We start from the raw sequence: 20,282 nt of genomic DNA, 5'->3' as shown, positions 1-20,282 counted from the left end.
CTCTGGAGACCTCTGGATGTTTTGCCATCAAAGACAGTCCTGGTCTGAAAACATCTCCTTATCACACATCACTGATGGGCTGTACAAGTCACCCATGAGCAATATCAAAATATTTCAAATGCAATTCCCTTCTTGTTTCCTTAGGTTTTTTCTACCACTTGTCAGAGCTGACATACCAACATGAAAAGAGGGAGAAGAGGTAAAAAACCTCGTATTTTGCACTTTAGTATTGACAGTTTTCAATCAACTCCTACAAAATCTTTCTCAAGATGTTATTCCCTGTATGTTAAAGGAGGAAGAACAGCTCTGTGCAGTGCAGGAATCAAAGCACGGCCTCGACACTGAGGCCAGATCTACATTACAAATATTTGCCAGCACAGCTGTGATGGGACACAACCTCTGGCTGTGCCTGCAGAGGCCACTGCAATGGGGTTACAGGAGCAAAATCATGATGTCACTTACAGCAACACATCCTTCTTTAAGTCCCAAAGAAGACCAAGCTCAAGATCAGCTCCTCCAGCAGCAGCACTGCTTTGCTGGTGTGACACAACAACACAAACGCTCCCGGTTTTTCCAATGGCTTCCCATCTGCAGGGCTGCACCAGGGATGGGCAGAGCTCTGGGTTCTGCCAGGGGAAGGAAGGAAGGAAGGAGAAGTGTCTCCCTCCCTGCAGAGTGCTGACTGCAGCCTTTTCTTCCATTTGGAGCAGCCAAGCCTCTGCACACCAGGCAGCTGGGAACAAGCCGGCACACGAGCGGCGCGGCGAGCTTCCGCCTGCACAGCAGCGCCTCTCCACTGCCCTGCCCAACAGCCACACCAAAATCGGGGGGAAATGCACTCCCTGGGCTCTGCATTAGGCCCCCCAAGAAGTGACGAGGTTTGAAGAGTGCCACACGGAAGCAAACAGCTCAGCCCGGCTTCTGAGACCCCTGAGCCTCAGCAGGAAATCTCGCTTTGCCTCCTGCACAAAACATTCACACCGAGAGGGAAAAGGCCAAAGGGAGCAAAGAACACAGGGGGGAAATCTCAAAGAAATAAGATGTTATTTCTCTGGCTTTTCCACAAACCATTTCCTCAGGGGTCATTTTTAGGGCCTCTTCTTTGACTCACAGCCCCCTTGGCAGCTGGGCCAGCTCCGCTCGCCCATCTCAGGAGCTGTCCCTGGCTGCAGGGAAGGCTCCTTCTCCTCTTCCTCCTCCTTCCCTTCTCCCTGCTCTGCCCCAGGAGACCCAGCAGTGCCAGGGAGGAGGAAGGAGGAGGAAGGAGGAGGAAGGAGGAGGAAGGAGGAGGAAGGAGGAGGAAGGAGGAGGAAGGAGGAGGAAGGAGGAGGAAGGAGGAGGAAGGAGGAGGAAGGAGGAGGAAGGAGGAGGAAGGAGGAGGAAGGAGGAGGAAGGAGGAGGAAGGAGGAGGAAGGAGGAGGAAGGAGGAGGAAGGAGGAGGAAGGAGGAGGAAGGAGGAGGAAGGAGGAGGAAGGAGGAGGAAGGAGGAGGAAGGAGGAGGAAGGAGGAGGAAGGAGGAGGAAGGAGGAGGAAGGAGGAGGAAGGAGGAGGAAGGAGGAGGAAGGAGGAGGAAGGAGGAGGAAGGAGGAGGAAGGAGGAGGAAGGAGGAGGAAGGAGGAGGAAGGAGGAGGAAGGAGGAGGAAGGAGGAGGAAGGAGGAGGAAGGAGGAGGAAGGAGGAGGAAGGAGGAGGAAGGAGGAGGAAGGAGGAGGAAGGAGGAGGAAGGAGGAGGAAGGAGGAGGAAGGAGGAGGAAGGAGGAGGAAGGAGGAGGAAGGAGGAGGAAGGAGGAGGAAGGAGGAGGAAGGAGGAGGAAGGAGGAGGAAGGAGGAGGAAGGAGGAGGAAGGAGGAGGAAGGAGGAGGAAGGAGGAGGAAGGAGGAGGAAGGAGGAGGAAGGAGGAGGAAGGAGGAGGAAGGAGGAGGAAGGAGGAGGAAGGAGGAGGAAGGAGGAGGAAGGAGGAGGAAGGAGGAGGAAGAAGGAGGAAGGAGGAGGAAGGAGGAGGAAGGAGGAGGAAGGAGGAGGAAGGAGGAGGAAGGAGGAGGAAGGAGGAGGAAGGAGGAGGAAGGAGGAGGAAGGAGGAGGAGGAAGCAAAGGCAGTTCTCTGCCATCTCCCAGCACCACCCCAGCTCACAATCCCCACCTCATTTTCCCATTAAAACAAAAAAGTGCCCTTCAAAAACACTCCCAGTAAGTTCTGAAAGTGCCCTTGTTAACAACTTACGTATAATTTTTTAAAATACCTGAAATTCTCCCAGCAAAGCACCCAAAAAGCAGCCAGATACTCTCCTCCCTCTGCAAAAAGTGTTCATTGCTCTGAACTGCAGGGAGCCAAAGGAAGGCAGCACAGGCTGGAGAAATCCATCCCTCCTGGTGCCATCTGTACGGCTGCAATTAGCTACCAGTAGTTTGGTAACCCTATATAGTGTAGCAAACAGAAAATCCATTAACTGGGACATTTTGGTGGCATTTCTGTCGGTTTGATTGTTCCAGAGGCTTACATTTATAAAAGATACAAAAACTTAACTGGTTTCCTTTGTTCAGTGTTTCACAAAGATCCACCAACTTTCAGGGTTCAATTCCACTGTAATTATTAGATTAGTAATTATGTAAACAAGCAGTAAACTCCATTTAAAGACAATAAAAACATTTGCAGAGTAACTTAATGTTCAGAAGCAGAATGAAGCTCCTCTAAGCATCACCCGAAATCCCACTGCACTAATTAATATCGGGATATTGTTCAGCCTGACCATTTACCAGCACAGCAGGTCACGAGGGAGGGGTAATTTAAACCAGCCGTGGAATGGCTTTGAAACGAGACAAATAAACTAAACGAGACAAATAAATCCAGTGATGGCTGGAAATGTGGCTTGAGGCCCATTTCCACCACCCCCATCCCCCGTGAGCTCTGCTTTACCTGAGGAGTCAGAACGACCCCACTGGGCAGCAGGACGGGGGAAGAGGGGACACTCAGCACAGACGTCGTTCCCTGGCTGGGGTGCTGGGATGAGGAAGGGATAACAGCAAGCACCACGGTGAGGAGGGCACAGGGATGTGCCACCTCAGCCCCCTCCATCTCCCACCAGCCCCCAGGGGCCAGGGCTGCGAGCACAAGGAGCCGGGCACTGAGGTTTGGCACGTCCTCCCTACGCCCAGCTGTGGGAAAGGAGAGAGCGCTCCATTATCGCTCCTCACACAGGCTTTAACATGCCTCAGCTTATTCTCTGCCTCCTAAAAAAAACCCAAACAAGCCATGAAAAGGAATGTATAATCACCTGGCAGGGCACCTTTCTGCTCCAGCTTGCAGGCTCTGCCCCACCATGCTCTTTTCCCAGCCCAAGGTGACTTGTGAAACAATTTACACAATGGGCACCTCGAACTTTACAAGGGAAACAACTTCCACTGATGAAACAGGCTGAGGGCTCCTGACAAGGAAACATGCCCCAATGGGACCTGGACATGGAGCTGAAATTAGGAAGAACAAGTGTTTGTTTACGCAGGAGATGCAGCAAACGCCGGCCAAATGGGTCCCGAGTGCATCCCAGACTCTGGAGGAACCCTTCCAGCACCACAAAGCCCCAGCTGGGTGGCTGTGCCATGGTGGGGCAGAGGCCAGGGGGAAAAGCCTTGCCAGGAACAGTTCACCTGTGGGCAGGCAGGAAGCTGTGCACACAAACAGCGGAGCTGCTCACAAAAACCGTGGCTTAACCTGAAACACTGAGAAAAGCCCAAGCTGTGAGGCAGCCAACAACATCTGGAACATGGGAATCACAGAGTCATGGAATGGTTTGGGTTGGAAGGGACCTTAAAGCTCATCCACTGGCACCTCCTAACAGGGGCAGGGACACCTCCCACTATCCCAGGTGGCTCCAAGCCCTGTCCAGGCAGCCTTGGACACTTCCAGGGATGTAGGGGCAGCCATACGGAGGGTAAAGGGATTGCAGTTAATCCTCCCAACAAACTGGGAAGGTTTAGTGTGAGGATGTGTCTCTGCTCCCAGGGCTCAGCAGGGTTAATAACCTGCTTCTCTCACAGCCCCACACGTAAATACACAATTTTGGGGCACAGGGCCACCGCTGTGAGCTCATGCTCAATAGCTCCATTTTAGTTTTCCTCCTTCAGGCCTGACTTCCAACTGTGTTCTGAAAAGGAAACAAGTCCTGGACTTGTTTGAACAAGTGGGCAACACCTGCTCCAAGCTTTTGGCTTTGCTGCATTGTCTGGGGTTGGAGGTTTGTTCTTTAAAGCCCAACCTAACTGGCTTAGGGGAAAAAAAGAAAAGCCCAAAACCAGTTTCAGGAATAAGAGAGAAAAATACTTCATTCATTCACTCCTTTGTTTTCAGGAAACTTACCCTGATGTTTCTTTGCCAATACATCAGGAAAACTGCAGAAAAGGCAAACACAGGCAGGATGGTGCTTCAAAGGGAGAAGGTACAGCCCTGCTTTGGCTCCAGTTTCTCCTGAGCCAGCCTCTCTTCTGGGATATTTCAGTATCAGAGAGCCCGTTTTACTGGAACTCCTAACAAGCAGGGAAGAGCCGGCAGCATCCCTCCTGCCAAGTGTAATTTGTTTATGCAAGATTTCCAGCATCCATCTTCTTCTCTTCCCCAGAAACGTGCTGTACGCTCCGAAGGAAGGCTCTGAAGTGGCACCAGGTGAGAGCTGGGCACAGCTGAGCGCTGCTGGGGTGTGAACTGGCTCCCTGCAGAGCGTGGGGATGTTCCCATCCCGGCACTCGCGTGGCTGGAGCTCTGCAGCGTCCCGCAGGGTCGGGCCCAGCTCGCTGCTTCCAACACCACTGGCTGTTAATGACAACATCAAATTTAAAAACCCAAACACTGTGGAATTTTGTTGATTCTTTTGCTGTGCCAGTTGATAAATTCCTACAGAAATGATACCTTTCATAACGACCTTGGATGCCTCTGACAACTTTAGGGATCTACTCAGCAGAAGATGATGCACAGCAGGTTATGTGTGCCACAATGGGTTGGAATTTGCACACAGAGAAGAATAAATCAAATCCCATTTACTATCATGACAGCTAACTATTAATTTTAATTTAGCTGAAGGGAGACCAAATACTGACATCCTGGACCAGACTGACCATTAAGTTTTGTCCCACAAAGCTAACCTGATGCTTACACAACAACAATTAATAAGTTGTTAGCTCCACCAGCCTTAAAATGCCAAAATTCTACTGATATTTTCCAGATCCATTCAGGTGAAAAAAAACCATCAACACAGGAGCCATCCAGCTTTTTCAAGATTACAGGGCCTTTCATGAAAAAAAACAGGAGCAATGCTACCTGCCAAGTCAGTAAATAAAATTACAACTAGAAGAGTAATAAATTTTTTTAAATTCCATTTTTAATCAGGGAAAATGCCAGAAATAATTAAAAACTAATACCCATTATGGAAGCCCGGCTGAAATATTTGCTGATTTAAAATTAAAACGGTCCTGCAGTGGACTAACACAGAGTTGTATTTAGAATCTTTTCAACGTCCTCTTACTAAAAACAGCACAGCCGACATGCATCCGCCTCCCTGAGAGCAGAGGGAGCCACAGAACACGGTTATCTGCACCAGGCTGCGAGAAGCCGAGGCACAAATGGTCATTTAGTCCAAACCCCCGCTCAATTTCTTAAGAAAACCCAATAACCCAGCCCAGGCACATGGTTTGAAAGCCTCCCGCTCTCAGGGATCAAGCTCCTCACATCCATTTCCACGTAATCCTCTGAGCACTATTACGGTGTCACAATGGAAATTAAATAACAGCTTTCAAGTGCAGCTATTGAGATAATCACACTCAGCCCAGGAAAGAATCAGCATCCCCCCCATTCCCAGTGACACAGCTTGTGCCAACAGGTGGCATTTCAGAGCCCGCTCTGCGCTGCTGCAGGAGCCTGGGGCTGCACAAAGCTGGCCCTGGGGGAGCCCATTTTCCATCATTATTCCCATGGAATAACCTGCAGCACTCACACGGGGCGGGCTCGTGCCCCCGGTGCTTTCCTACACTCCGTGCTGCCGCTCATTTCCACGTATTGAACCTCTCCAGAGAACACCCAGCTCGGATCTGGGGGTGTTTATCAGGGATAGGCAAGGGGATTTCATGCTGCGGGCCTCCTTTTCTTCCCCCCCCCAAAGTTTTTAAATTCCAGAGGATTCTGTTCAATTGCAAAAGCTGTGTCTGAGAGAGAAGGTGCTAGATTAGGCCTCCACTCTTCAACGCAATTCCAGGGATTCACAGGCAAGCACCTGAAATCTCCCTGTGTCTCGAAGCCCCTTTAACAGACAGAGAAGTTCCTTTGCTGTATCACCGAAATAAAGCCAGAATAAATCACAGAACCACTGAGTGGTTTGGGCTGGAAGGGACCTTCGAGATCATCCCTTCATCCAGGAGAGGTGCCCATGCAGGGGACATGGTGACAACAAGCATCTCCTTAGACAGCAGGGGCTGTGCTCAGCACAGTGCAACTTCATCAGAGTACCTTCAGACTTACTCTGCTCCACTGAAAAGGCCTCTAAAACCAAGTGAAAGGAGTCACATGCACCTCCAGAATTTGGCTGCTACACAGACTTCTGGGACCCACTCAATTACTTTGGGATAACGTTGCCATAAATTGTAGGTCAGGCATAGCGGAATATGAATCCCTGCTCCCTGGCATTCCTCTACTAGGTTTAAAAAGAGGGGTTGGACAAAGATAATCCTCTTATTGCTCTGTCAGTTTTACCAGCAGAGACTCGAAATGTGAAATTTGGTCCAGCTTGAGCAATAAAAAATGATTTCCATTTCCAGACTCCCGAGAGCTCTGGCTGGGAGCCTCACCAAGCTCCAGGAGTTTGAGAACTCCGAGCTTTTGAAAGCCCTTCGAGTGGGGGAGCTGAGAAAGAGGTTGCAGAGGCTTCCACACAAACAGATTAAATTTCTGAGACCTCTGGAGAATTTCGCTCCGAACCTCACGGCAACACGTTGCGGTGCCGTCTGCTGCGAGCGGGGTTGCGAAAAGCAGGAGCTGCCAGGGAGGCGTGAAGTCTGTCCCTTCTGTGCCCAACTCTGAGCAACGTGGGGACGTGACTCACATCTCACTGCAGACTGAGCCAGGCAAGACATTTCATTGCCATTTAGACAATGAATCAGGAGCTCTGAGAGCAATACAACCCCTACAAGGTTTTCTCTTCCTGTATTCAAAACCAGATCTTATTTTTAAGAAGAATTTGACAAAAGGGTAATTTTATATACCTGCTGAAAATGTTTTGGTCTTTGACTCCTTCTCAGAGGTCTTACAGGCTGCCAAACCCTCGAACCACAGATCCACAGAATATCCTGCATTGGAAGGGAGCCACAAGGACTGGGTCCAACTCCTGACCCTGCACAGGACACCCTGACAATCCCATCACATTTCTGAGAAACACCTGGCCTCTCTTGGATGTGGTTTACTTTTTCCATGAATAATTGAGGCCCAAAAGCAGCTTACAGAAAAGTCAGTGGAAGCAACAGGTAGGCAGAGGTTTGGAAAAACTGCAGCTGCTCCCTTAAGTGACTCATTTTGGGGTTCAACGAGCAAAAAGTGCATTAAAATTTCAAAGGATTCCTGTACAAAAATAGCTCTGCACAGCTGGAGTTGCTTCAAGTGAGATGCACACTCTGATGAGCAGGTTCAAGATTGCTCTGAAAGAGCTAAATATCTGCAATCTTGTGTGAATGCCAGGTGAGCTGTGCTCCTCCTAAACCCACAGAGGGAACACAGGCTGGGCAGCCATTTCAAACACACGATGGTCAAACCTTGGGATAAGCATGACACAGATTGAGCAGGTTCTAGGGACCAGCAGGACAAGCCCCTTGACCTGTGAAACCCTGGAGCTTGGACTAGGACCCATCTCAGCACAAGGGAGGATGTGGTCACAGGGATGGCAGGTCTGTGTGCTAGAAATGAGGCTGGCTGGGCCCCAAATTAACTCCAAAGGCAACCCCTCAGACTTCTTGTTCCCTGTGTAGACAATGGCTCTCAGCAAAACGCACTGGAAATGTGCAGGGGAGGCTCAGGTGGGACAGCAGAAGGAATTTCTTCATGGAAGGAGTGTTTAAGCATTGGCAGGAGGTACCCAAGGAGGCCTGGGATTCCCATCCCTGAAGGTGTCCAAGGACGGCTGGGACATGGCACTCGGTGCTCTGGGCTGGGGACATGGAGCACAGCTCCAACCTGATAATCTCTGAGCTCTTTTCCAGCCTCAATGATTCTGGGATTCCGTGATTCTGAGCCTGAGGAAAGGCCCCATGGCATAACATGGCAACTCCTGCCCCCCATTCCATGCTGGTGCCCCACATGAGCAGAGAGCCAGCTTCACCCCCAGCCAAAAGCACCCACAGGAAAATCCTGGAATCCCAGGCTGCTCCTGCTGTCCCTACAGCTCTGCACATTTTGGTCTGCAGGGGTTATTTTTTCTGTCAACATACTGATTTGCCATTTTGCCTGCCTAACCACGTGCTGCCCAAGAGTCTTACTGGGTCCCTTCAAAGACTTCAGCCTTTTTTGCCAAACAAACATTTACTGCAGCACTTCACAGGATGCATTTCACCCATGCTCTGCGCTGCTGCATCATGCAAAAAGAGCACACGCCACTGACATGCTTCCTTAAGGTTTGCCAGTCTTTGTATCTGTGCTTTACACACACACGAGGGCCCTGTCGTCTGCAAGTGTCTTCCTTGTGGGACACCATCCACCCCGACTGCCTTGGGAGCTGTTCAGGGGCCCTGCTGGATTTATCCTGCAGTTGTATCCCAGAGCTCCAGCGTGGGCTGAAACCAGAGCTCCACAGTCATGTGAGGAGATGTGATCCTGGGTCCAGGGGCTCACATAAAGCTGGAGCTGTTTTTCCTGTCATCACAGATGTGGGATTTGCAATTATCTAGTTTCCATCTATCTGGTGCTGGTGGGGGAATCACTGTCCTGCCTCAGGCAGCAGAACAGCCCCAGTTCCCATTTCCCATGGCACCCAATAGAATCACAGAACCATGGAATATCCTGAGCTGGAAGAAACCCACAAGGATCATCAAGTCCAACCTCTGGCCCTGCCCAGACCCCCAACAACCTCACCCCTGCATCCCTGGCAGCGCTGTCCAAAGGCTCCCAGAGCTCCGGCAGCCTCAGGGCCGTGCCCATTCCCTGGGGAGCCTGGGCACTGCCAACACCCTCTGGGGGAAGAACCTTTCCCTGATCTCTGACATAAACACCCCCTGGCACAGCTCCAGCCCTTCCCTGGGCGCTGTCACTGGCCAGCAGAGCAGAGATCAGTGTCACCCAACAGTGGAGCCAGGTTTTTGGTATGCACTAAGTGGGTCAGCCTCCTGTTCTCCAGCAGAACTAACCAATGCACACCTGATGAGATCCCAGTCCCTGCAGCAGATTCAGAGAGACCAGGCCTTCCATCTGACCTTCATCCTGCCCAAATCCTTACCTTGTTCAGTGCCAGCCTCTCTGTGCTCCCTAACCAAACCTCTGCCTGGAAGAAGAGTTCCCAACGAGGACAGCTGTAAGGTACTGGCAAACATGAGGTTTCTCCCTCGACTGTGAAGCCCCATGAGGCTGCCAGCACACCTTTCCTGCAATGCCTCCGTTTCCAAATAATCCAGCCCCTTGTCCCAAAGGTGTAGCTCCAGCAGCCCGAGCCCTGCAGATGGATCTGCTCTCAAAGCCATGCTCCCCCAAAAAGCCTTGGTTTCTCTCTTTCCTCTTGCCCAGAAGCACAAACCAAGGGCACTGCAAGTTTCTCATGGCCCCAGACAGTCACTGCCTGTTCCCTGCATTGCTTCATGTTGTTTGGAAATACAGACTCAGCTGCTGGAGCACCTACACGGATGTGCAACTCTGCCCTTCTCTTGCTCAGCCCCCGCTGCACCAAGGCTGGAGGGCACATTTCAGGAAAGAGGCACTGGCTGAGCCAGCTGGGAGTGGACAGCCCATGACCAGAGGCTCCCAGGGGTACTCCCAATGGGACCTCAGTCCTCATGGAGCTCTGGACATTTGCATGAATTTCCCAGCTCTGGGTGGCTTAAAACAAGTGACCGCATCTTATTCCTCCTCAAAAATCTCTTATTCTTTTTTAATTTCCCTTTTAAAGAACTCTCCATAAACTCCAAACTTAAAGGTACGCTCAGGTAACCATGTCAAGCATAAAGACCTGTTTGAAGCAGTAAACAGGAACTGAAATGTCATGGATTCATTCAGGTGCCTCCAGGAATGACAGCTCGAAGGGACACATCATACAGCATGACTTTCCAAATTTTTAAAAACCAGGCTGGTAAATTACAGTGATTTATCACTCCACAACAAAGTACACACACACACAAAAGCCCTTCCCAGAAAAAGATTACCAAGCAATCATCCAGATGTTACTAAAGCATTAAGATTAATTTAAAAAAAAAAATCAGCAAGGAACTGACTCCCACTGGCTTTTTATTGTCATGAATTTCATCCTGCAGCTTCCAAGAGAACTGAGCTCTGTATTGTGCCTCAAGTCTCACTGGCTGTGTGTTTCTGGTGCCTCTGCTGCCCACCTCACACCTCTTACAGCAGCACCCTCTAACTCACCATGGAGGGCCATGAGAGTCAACAAAAACACAACTTTCCTCCCACTTTGGAGAAAGAAAACCACCAGATTTTCATTGTTACAAAAGAAGAAAGAAAAGGCTCCTTTGTTACTGCTGAAAAAAGCACCTCAGACATTTTTCACTGCAACAACCTTTGGCATGTGCTACACATCACCTCCAGCCCGGGATGCCTGACAGAGGCTCCCGGTCCCTGCACAGACCTGCAGCCATCACCCAACCATCACATACACCCGCAAACCTGGAGCACTCCGGGCTCCCGTTCCTGCCCCTCTCTCCCGGGCTCCCCTCACCAGGAGAGGAGGGAAACCACTGGCAAAAGGAAGGAGCACAGCTGAAGAGCCATGGGGAAAGCCCGGCAGCATCAGGCACAACCTTGGGGTTGGGTCTTCCAGGTTGTGCCGGTGTTCCTGCACTGCTGGAGTCCCCATCCCTGGAGGTGTCCAAGGGAACACCTGGACACTCAGTGACAAGGCAGGGATCGGTCACAGCTTGGACTCCTTGACCCCAAAGACCTTTTCCAACCTAAAAGATTCAGTGCTGCTGCACCAGCAGCTTCCCAGCTCCCTTCCCAGGGTGGCCTTGCGCAATGGGAGTCTTTGTCTCCATCTGGGTGTCTGAGGGCCTGGGGCACACTCTGAAAACACCTTCCCCACCCAGGTTAATGCAAATGAACAGCAAAGCAATTCCCAGCTGGGAAGCAGCCGGCAGAAGGTTCTTTGTTCTCCCTGTTAGAGGGGCTGGACTGGAGCACAGGGGGCTGTTTGCTCACCTGGGAAAGTCAGGATTTGTGAGCCTTACAGCAGTTTGCAATATGTGAAGCCAAGCTGCTGCGAGGGTATTTCAGCACTGCCACCAGGCAGTGTAAGGTACGGAGGGAGATCCTGACACCTCCCAGAAACACGGCAAGAAGGTATTCATGCAAAACATACATACTTCCCCTCTTCTGTCCAACTTCTGCTATTTCAGAGACCCCAAAACCACTTTCCGGCTTTGGACAAAATGCTACAGGAAAGGTCTGGCAACTTCCCCAGCTCCTGCAGCTGCAGCTCTGCCTTGCTGGTGCCCTACATGGCCCAACTTCAGGGAGCCTCATCCTTGGAGGAGTCACCCTCGGCGCCCAACAGCCCCAGCATGAGCTGAAGGGGACATTTCCCTACACACACAGGAAAAACACCTCTTTCACAAAGACACTGCTATTCCAGAGCTGGTTCTGCACTTGCTATCCAGTATCACATCCCCTCAACAAGTGACTCATTCTTCTGCACCTCACAGGAGAAACTGAGCCCATCGCTTCCAGATTGTTTGGAAGGGAAAGTAGAAATAGAAACATAGAGCAGCTTTCAGAAGAAAATAGCAGTTTCTGCCTCTTCAGAAATAAACACAACCTCTTCCAACCCCATGGCTGCCCACTGCCCCCCCTCTTTCCCTTACAGCCGCAGAAGAGCACACCCATTGTGACTTCCACATTCCTGTGTCCACATGGCTGATTTTTGGGCAATGTCCCCGCCTGCAGACACTCGTGCCCTTCCAGCAGGATGTACGTGTGCAGGGTGATTTGTGGTCAGCCCCAAATCAGCTTCCAGAGGTGCTGCTTGTTCCCTGTAATTCAGGGGCACCTCTGGCAACGCAAGGTGACGCAGTTCATCCCGTACCAGTCCTGTTGAAGCGGCACCACGGCACATTTTCCATGCTTCTGACACCAAGCACACAGCCCCTGCAGGCCAGTGAATGCCTGGCCACTCGTTAAACTCTGTTAACATCATCAGCAGTCTGAGCTCCTAATTACCCCACACTCCAGAACCACAGACTCATACGGTTGTTACGATAGGAGAAGACCCCTAAGGCCACCGGGTCCCACCATGGGACATCTGTCTAGACACTGCTAGAGAGGGCCACTGCTGGTTTCCCATCTCCAGCCTGGCAGCCCAGAGCTTGCTGCTGGGAAGACCAAAGGCAGAGAGCAGAGTGGGAACTGCTGTGGGTGCTGGGAGCAGCGAGACCCCAGAGATTCCTGAGGCAAACCGTGAGCAGAGCCCCTTGCCAGGGCCAGAGCTTTCCCTGAGCTCAGCCTGCAGGTCTTGCCTGCCAAGCACCCCCTTCCCCTGCCCAGACCACTCCTTTGCTTGGCTTTATGAGGGCTTTTCGAGCTGCCTGAGAACATCACATCCCAACTCTCATGGAAAGCCTAATTGGAAGCCTCAAAAAGCAATTACACTAAAAGCACTCTGCAGTGAATCAAGTACCTGTCTGGCAGCCAGAGCGCCGGCTCACGGGGCTGTGCCTCTGGGACACGGGCACGCAGAAAGGCTTTGCACGTGGAACAACACAACAGCTTCCCCTGTAAGGAAGGAGGGGCTGGCTGGTCCCACAAATGCTGCCCCTTCCTCAAGTCTTCTGCCTCTGTCCCACCAGGAACACTAACACGCTGCTGGGAGCGAGCCTGCTGAACCGGGGAAAAGGATGTTCGTATCTCTTTCCAGTTCACTTAGAATTTGAGATGTCACCACCAATAAAAACTACATTCTGGCTCTAGAAGCCCCTAACTCTTTTGTGACCTGTGCCTTGTGAGGCACAATAAAAACATAAACATCTACATGATACTTTCCCCTTTCACCTCCTGCTTCTGCACTGCTTCTGGCACAGCTGGGCTAATCCCATTCCCACTGCTCTGCATTCTGACCTCCTTAAACAACCCCATGCGAGGATGTTAAAACACTCTAATCTATAAATAATGTATTCCCCTCATCCAGCAATGGATTACTGGGCCATAAAACTCCCTGGAACGCTCTGCACAGTCGCCAGTTTAACAAAATAATACCCAGGAAGACACATCAGTAGAGACTCATCCTCCTTCTTGATGAATTCTTGCAAAGATTCGATGCCACTGTTACTTTTGCACTAGATTTTTCTTTACAATTAATTATTTAGAAGCTGGCATTTTATTCTGGTGGCCTTTTCTTGCCCCCCTTTAATTTTTTGAGCTAATAACCCTCACAACTGAGAGAAGACTAACACTGGGGAACTCATCAGAGCCCAAGGGAAGCAATGAGGTCTCGCTGCTTGACACAGTGAGCTCACAGTTTAGACCCAAGCCAACCTGCTGCCCCAAGTAGGGAGCTCCCATTCCTGCCCAGCTTCTGGCAGGAGGATTCCCAGGCATTCCCTGGACCAGTCCAGGTCACTGATCCTGCAGGGAACTAGCTGTGTTTTTCTGGGGGCTCCTTTCCAAACAACCATTACCTACAACCCAAGCCACAGTGTCTAACTTCATTAGACACAAACGAACCTGCTCCAAACACTGATGCCTAATAGACTCACTGCCACTGCAAAATCAATGCTTCTTCTCAACACCAATTCCAGCAGGAGTCCTACCACTGATTTCCCAGAGAAAAAGCATAAAGCTCTAGCAAATGCTTAAATGATGCAAATTTGCGGTTCGGCAGATTTTTTTTCTGTCAGGCATTTTGGAAAAATAAAGTGTTTCTGCCTCAAAACAAGTTAGAAAGCAGACAGGCACCCTTTAAAGAGCAAGATCCCCAGGAAGCATAACCAGGCCTGCCACATTTGGGCACCTGATCTCTCAGTCCTATGTGCTTAGCACAGCAATTTTCCACACCTTTTCCATACTGCACAGAGATCACTTTTAACTCAGAAAGGTTGGGGAAAAACAGGCGAGCCAGTGACACCCACCAAACCTGCTCGCTTCGTTCCACAGCACTGATCACGTGTGGAAATGCAAATCCCTCCTGCAATATTAAAACTCCATCCAAGGAACTAACAGCCAGCTCAGCGACGGGGCTCTGGTATACAAAACAAAACTATGAAAACACGTTTCCAACAGCTCCAGAGTGACTTAATTCCCAGAAAAAGGTATGCATTATCCTTTGCCTCTGCCCTGGAGGATTACTCACGGCTGATGGGTTGCACAGCTCTGAGTCAGGGCTGAACCCTGCCTGTGGGAAGGCAAGCCCGTGCCTCTCGGGAGGCAGAAGCCATCCCAACATTCCCAGAGCAGCCCTGGGGACAGCAGGTCGGGCTGGGGAGCCGGGACAGGACGGGGAGCCCGTCCCCCAGAGCGCAGGGCCAGGAGACAGCGCTGCCGCTTGGTGCTCAGCCCTGATGCTTAGTCACAGTAATTGCAGAGCCAGGGCTCTGTGCTAACATTTCCTGTCACCAACCCAAGAATTAGACAATTTAGATTCAGAGATAGCACCCGGGATATTAAATAACTCGATAAGCAATTGCTGAAGGAACCGGGAGGAAAATGAGCAGCTCGATACGGACGAGGTTCCCCCAGTCCCGGCTCCGCAGTGTTCCCAAATCTTTGGGAAGCGTGAGCCCCCCCAAGCCAGCCTTCCCCGCTCACGGAGCAGCGCTGCCCTTCACAGCCTCCCGGCTCCCCCCACCTCACAGAGACACCCAACAGAGCCCGAGTCAAGTTGAAACCTTTCAAGGGGCTCATTTTCAACAATTAAAAAGCGTGGCAACCTGTAATTATGGAAAATAAAGCCAGACAGCTGGAGAAGGGAACATCTCTAGTCAGTAACACGATACTGCATTTTCTCTCTTAGGGAATTCAGCTATGAAGCCCCAGCTCCCATTCAATCAGCTCGAGCCCCCGGTGTCTGGGTGAGCAGCGCAAACCCTGGAAAAGCAAAGCAGCGCTTGACAACCCAACTCAGAGAAAGCAACACCCCTAATCCACGCCGGGGAAAGACGGGAACTGGGAGAGGAGAGCCTTCCTGGACACGCTACAGCCCCAAACACGTTTGCCCAGCTTTATCCGAGCCGCAGCTGAGCTGCTCTTACCGCTCATCATCAGCAGCACAAACATCTTTGCCTCGCGTGCCTCCCGAGCCCCGGCTGCCGCTAGCAGAAAGGAGGAAGCACCAGCATTTCATTCCCCCTCTGCTCCGGAGTGGGTGGAACTTGCGAAGTTTCACGCTAAGATGAGATGGGTCAATTGGGTGTGTTTGAAGGTTTGGGGTTTTGCCATCCCTCCCTTCCTCCCTCCCTCCGTCTCTTCCTCCCTCCCTCTCCTGTTAATTCCTCCCGTCACAGGCTTCAGACGAGCTGCCACTCAACCCCGCTGGCTCCTGAAATCTGAATTCCTAAGGACATCCCTCCGGGGTGACTTTAACTCGCCAGCGTTGTGAGAGGAGCCAGGAACTAAATCCCCAGTCAGCCCACGGAGCGACTCGCTCCTGCAATCCTGCTCCACGGTCCTCGGGATTCTGCTGCGCTTGCAGGCAGCAGCTCACCAGCAAGACTGAAAATAAAACATTCTGACCTACTCTGTGCCTTTTGCCTCTGCCCCCGACCCCGAGGGATTCCCTGGGCACGTATCTGGATGGTGCTCCTGGAGAGGAGGCGTAAAAAACATGCCAGAGGCTGCTCCCACCGAGCTGCCCACAGGTGCAGGAGGGTTCCCAGGATGGGGAACTCCAGGGAATTAAGAATTACGCATAGATCTGGTCTTACTTAATTCCCTACTTCCACATAACCGTCTCTGGATTAAGATCTGAGCAGTAGCATCCTCCAGACCAAGGCAGGCTAATGGTTGCTATAAATAAGAAATACCAACGCAAAACCCAGCCCATCTGTGTTTATCCCCCAACTTCCCCCACCTTGCCTCTGCACCACATATATGGGACAAGTAAAACAGGTATGAAACTGCTCTGAAAAGGAACCAGACACCACAGTAAATATTCTTTACAAGCAGAAATCAATTAACAAATTAACATTTACAGCTCTAGGTGATCCTTCACAAATACGGAGTATTGAGCAACAACCGTACCCTTGCAGTCCCGCCCTCTGCAAGCCAGCAGTGACCGCAAGTTGGGAAAAGGACAGAACCAAGAGGAAAAGAACAAAATAAAATGGGAAAGGTGTGTGCAGGAGCCCAGTTCTGACCCAGGGCTGGACACGCTGCTGTGGGACTGAAAGGATTTCACAGCCAGAGTGAGGCTGTGGGGCTCCACATACCTAGGTGCTGCAGGTGCAGAGCAAGGGAGGAGAGGATTCTATTTTGGGACAGGGACAAGATATCAGAGAAGCAATTTGATGTGGCACAGTCATCCTTACAGCCCCCGTGACCAGGAACAGGAGAGAGCAGTGAGTTTGAGCCCACTTCAAACAGCGCCTTGGGTTTAACCTCTCATCTCAGTGCTCACAGCCTCAGATGTTTCGGGCAGATCCACCCACACTCAGCACGAGGTCCCCCGTGACCACAGGCACACCCCAGAAGCACCAGAGAGCTCCACCTTGGCAGCAGCAAAGCGCTGAAGGAGGGGTGGGATCAGACACTGCTTGGAGCGGGCAGCACTAAACAATCCTCAACATTATGGTGCATTGAAACCCTGAATGAGCAAACCAGCAGCTCCGACCTGCGGGACAAACAAACGGGTGAGCAGCTTTCAGCACTGGGAACTCACAAACCCCGAGTGGAGGAGCAGGTTTGGCGAGCCTCAAGCGACTCAGAGGGTGATGGGGGCTGCTGCTGCTGCCTGCCTTCAGGTCCACTCGGGCACGGCCACCTCTGGTCCTCTGAAACAGCTCAGAGCTCCCACACCCAGCTGGGATCGCTCCCATCGGAGCGGCCTCGGCGCGTCCCTACACACGGGTGTGCACACAGCTCCCACAGACACAGCAGCCACACTCCACAGGAGGGACAGGTGCTTACTGTGACAGATCAGCAGCGATTGTCTGCAGTGATTTTCAGATTCAGAGGGCAAAAGGCAGCACCACCCTGCTGCTGGGGCCATCTGTACCCTGCCACAGCAGCATGGGGCATCTCTTCCTGCCCCAGAAGCAAACCCTTGGCATGGCCAGAACTCCCAGGAAAGCATGAGCTGTTCTAAGAGCAGCTTGCAGAAAGCTCCAGACATTGGTGTAACCATTCATGAGTTTTAAATCACAGAACTGTTTTGTTGGAAAAGACCTCCAAGGCCATCAAGTCCATCCTGTGCCCGATGCTCACCCTGTCCCCAGCCCAGAGCACTGAGTCATCCAGGAATTCCTTGGACACCTCCAGGGTTGGGCACCCCAAACCTCCCTGGGCAGCCTCTGCCAATGCCTGACCACCCTTTCCATGAGGAAATTCCTCCTGATGTCCAACTGAGCCTCCTCTGGTCCAGCCTGAGGCCATTCCCTCTCCTCCTGTCCCTGTTCCACCCCAGCTGTCGCCTCCTGTCAGGGAGTTGTGCAGAGCCAGAAGGTTCAGTGCAGATGCGAGAAAGAAAAGCAGCGACTTTCCCTTCAATCACAGCTCAGAGCACTGGAGCAGAAACCAGCAAGCCATCAACAGCAAGCCTAAGGTATGGAGAGAGATCCAAGCAGGGAGAGGCAAGGGATGCCTTCTCCTGAGTCATGTAGGATCCACCCCAGCCTCGTCCTGAGAAATGAGATGTTTCCTGCAGGGAAGCGTGGCTGGGTGGGAGCAGGGGGCCCAGCTGTCCCGCGGGAGCCTTGCCGGGAGCTCCGGTGTGTCGCTCCCGCTGGGGAGAACAGGCATTTCCAGGCCTGGCCCCAGCTCCCGGCCCCACTGACGCACTGGGATCCACCCTTTTGATGTGGGCTTCCTCCGAGGGTGCGAGCCAGCTTGTGTAAACAGCAGGGCTCTCCCACACCGGCAAGGAACTACCAAAACCTGTTCTGAGACAGCCCGGCACGTTCTGCCCGACACGGCGCAGAGACAGCTGGGCCAGCTCCGGAGCGGGATGGTGGCTGCGGGGAACGTCACCTCCAGGAGCTTCCAGAGTAGCCATGAGCTCTGCCCTGCAAATGGGCACAGAATTACCCTTCCCTCCTCAGCTGAGTAATGATACCACTGGGAAAAGTCTCTTTTCCTTCCATCCTTCTGGCAGGATGAATCCCACCAGTCTGGAGAAGACTTAGGTCAGAACTCAGTGGGGGATGCAGCTCATCCTGAGGGGCAGCTCTGATCTCTGCTCCCTTTGACAGGGATGGCACCCAGGGAAGGGCTGGAGCTCTGCCAGGGGGTGTTTATGTCAGAAATCAGGGGAAGGTTCTTCCCCCAGAGGGTGCTGGCACTGCCCAGGCTCCCCAGGGAATGGGCACGGCCCCGAGGCTGCCAGAGCTCCAGGAGCCTTTGGACAGCGCTGCCAGGGATGCAGGGACAGGGGCTGCCCTGGATGATCCTTGTGGGGCCCTTCCCACTCAAGACATTGTGTGATTCTGTGAACCTTCCAAGGAGCCCACAGGCTCTCCCAAATATCAAGCTGAGACGTGGAGATCCCACCACAGAGCCCAGCGGAGTAAGGTCCGACAACACAGCACTTCTCTGTGGTGAAAGGAAGGGAGACATAATCCAGGTCTGTATCCTGTATAAAGGTGTTTTTATCAACCCTAATGAACATCCTGGGCCTCTCACACCCTGGCACACCTGCTAATTAGCACATATGAGTTAATATAATTTTAACAATGGATTAGCACTTGGGGCAGAAAAAAAGGAGTCACTTCAGCACAGTGACTCACCCTGAGCACAGCAGGAAGGTGAGATACGAGGAGCATCTGCCGTGCTCACACAGGGCTCTGCAGACCGTATCTCCTTAACTAAGGCTTACCTTACAAAGCCAAGGTGCTTCAAAAATTCATGATTGTATCTGTCTTATTTTTCACCTGCACACACAGGTGACCTTGGAGGAGCGTTCTGTCTCCACCATCCAGACAACTGGAGCCACTCGGGTCCTTCTGCAAGTCATGCTGGGTGACTTGTCACCCACTCTGATCAAGCAGGACACAACCTGGGGCCCAGCAGGCACTAATCATCTGTCAGGAACATCCCCAGGGGAACACCAAGGAGCAGATGTCCACAGCCAGTTTGGGTGCTTCTCCAGACATCCCACAAGCACAGATGACGCAGCAGGCACCAGCCACACGTCACTGGCACCCTTTCCCATGGAATCCTGAAAAAACTGCAGCCATACACATGTAACCCGGCCTTCAAAGTTCCCTGTGGATGATGTGGCCAACCCAAGCAGTGGCTTTCACCCTGGAATCCCACTCTTTATGCCTGTATAGCCCCACGCACCTGGCAGGAGCAAAGGGCTGTCCCTGTGTAGCAGGGGATGGTTTGATTCAAGCCATCTTGTAGTCAATCATAAACTGATGAAGAAAGGTGACTTAGCTTGCATTATTTTCTTTCAAACCTCACCTTTCAAACTGTGCATCTGTGATGCAGCACCTCACAAGAGGGCACTGATGGAAAACCATCATGCCACCATCAGAATCACTTCTACCCCCTCAAACTGATGGGGTAATTGGTAAATGGAGGCATTTAACACTGCCTGCCTTCACTTTGTCCAATAAAAACCTGCAAACCAACCCCTGGCAATTACAGAACATTAATGCCATGAAAAATGATACCGGGTTGAATGTACCCACACTCCCCGCTATCAGAAAGATTTTCTCAGCCTTATGTTTCTATTTGGGATTAGGAAGGGAGTTGTGAAAGGCAAGTATTGTTCAGACACAAATAGTTCCCTTTCAGCCCCTACAGAAGTCAGGTAATGAATTACAGGAGGTTTTTTTCCCTTTGGAGAGGTCAGCAGATATATCAGCTCCTGGGAAAGTTGATCCCTGTTGTTTCTGTACAAGGGGAGCAGAAAAGGCTCCTAATGAGCTCCAGGGAGTGGATGCTGGCAGCGAGCCAGC

At 51.7% G+C, this 20,282-nt stretch overlaps 1 protein-coding gene across 3 annotated transcripts in view; it reads right to left on the bottom strand.

The window, feature by feature from the left end:
* The window catches only part of TIAM1 (TIAM Rac1 associated GEF 1), a 122,325-nt gene that overhangs the window by 81,129 nt on the left and 20,914 nt on the right, over window positions 1-20,282 (bottom strand). Inside the window, exon 1 of one of the 3 annotated variants that reach the window (XM_058861922.1) lies at window positions 15,417-15,456. The exons of the other annotated variants lie outside the window; for them this stretch is intronic. Within the exon in view, the coding sequence (XP_058717905.1) occupies window positions 15,417-15,441 (25 nt within the window). The 5' untranslated portion in view covers window positions 15,442-15,456. Of the gene's footprint in view, window positions 1-15,416; window positions 15,457-20,282 lie in introns of those variants that run through there. 3 annotated transcript variants of the gene reach the window in all.

Source organism: Poecile atricapillus, chromosome 1 (assembly GCF_030490865.1).
Source record: "Poecile atricapillus isolate bPoeAtr1 chromosome 1, bPoeAtr1.hap1, whole genome shotgun sequence".
Lineage (NCBI taxonomy): Eukaryota > Metazoa > Chordata > Aves > Passeriformes > Paridae > Poecile > Poecile atricapillus.
Note: the sequence above shows the minus strand (reverse complement) of the source record. Positions and strands in the feature narration are given on the sequence as shown.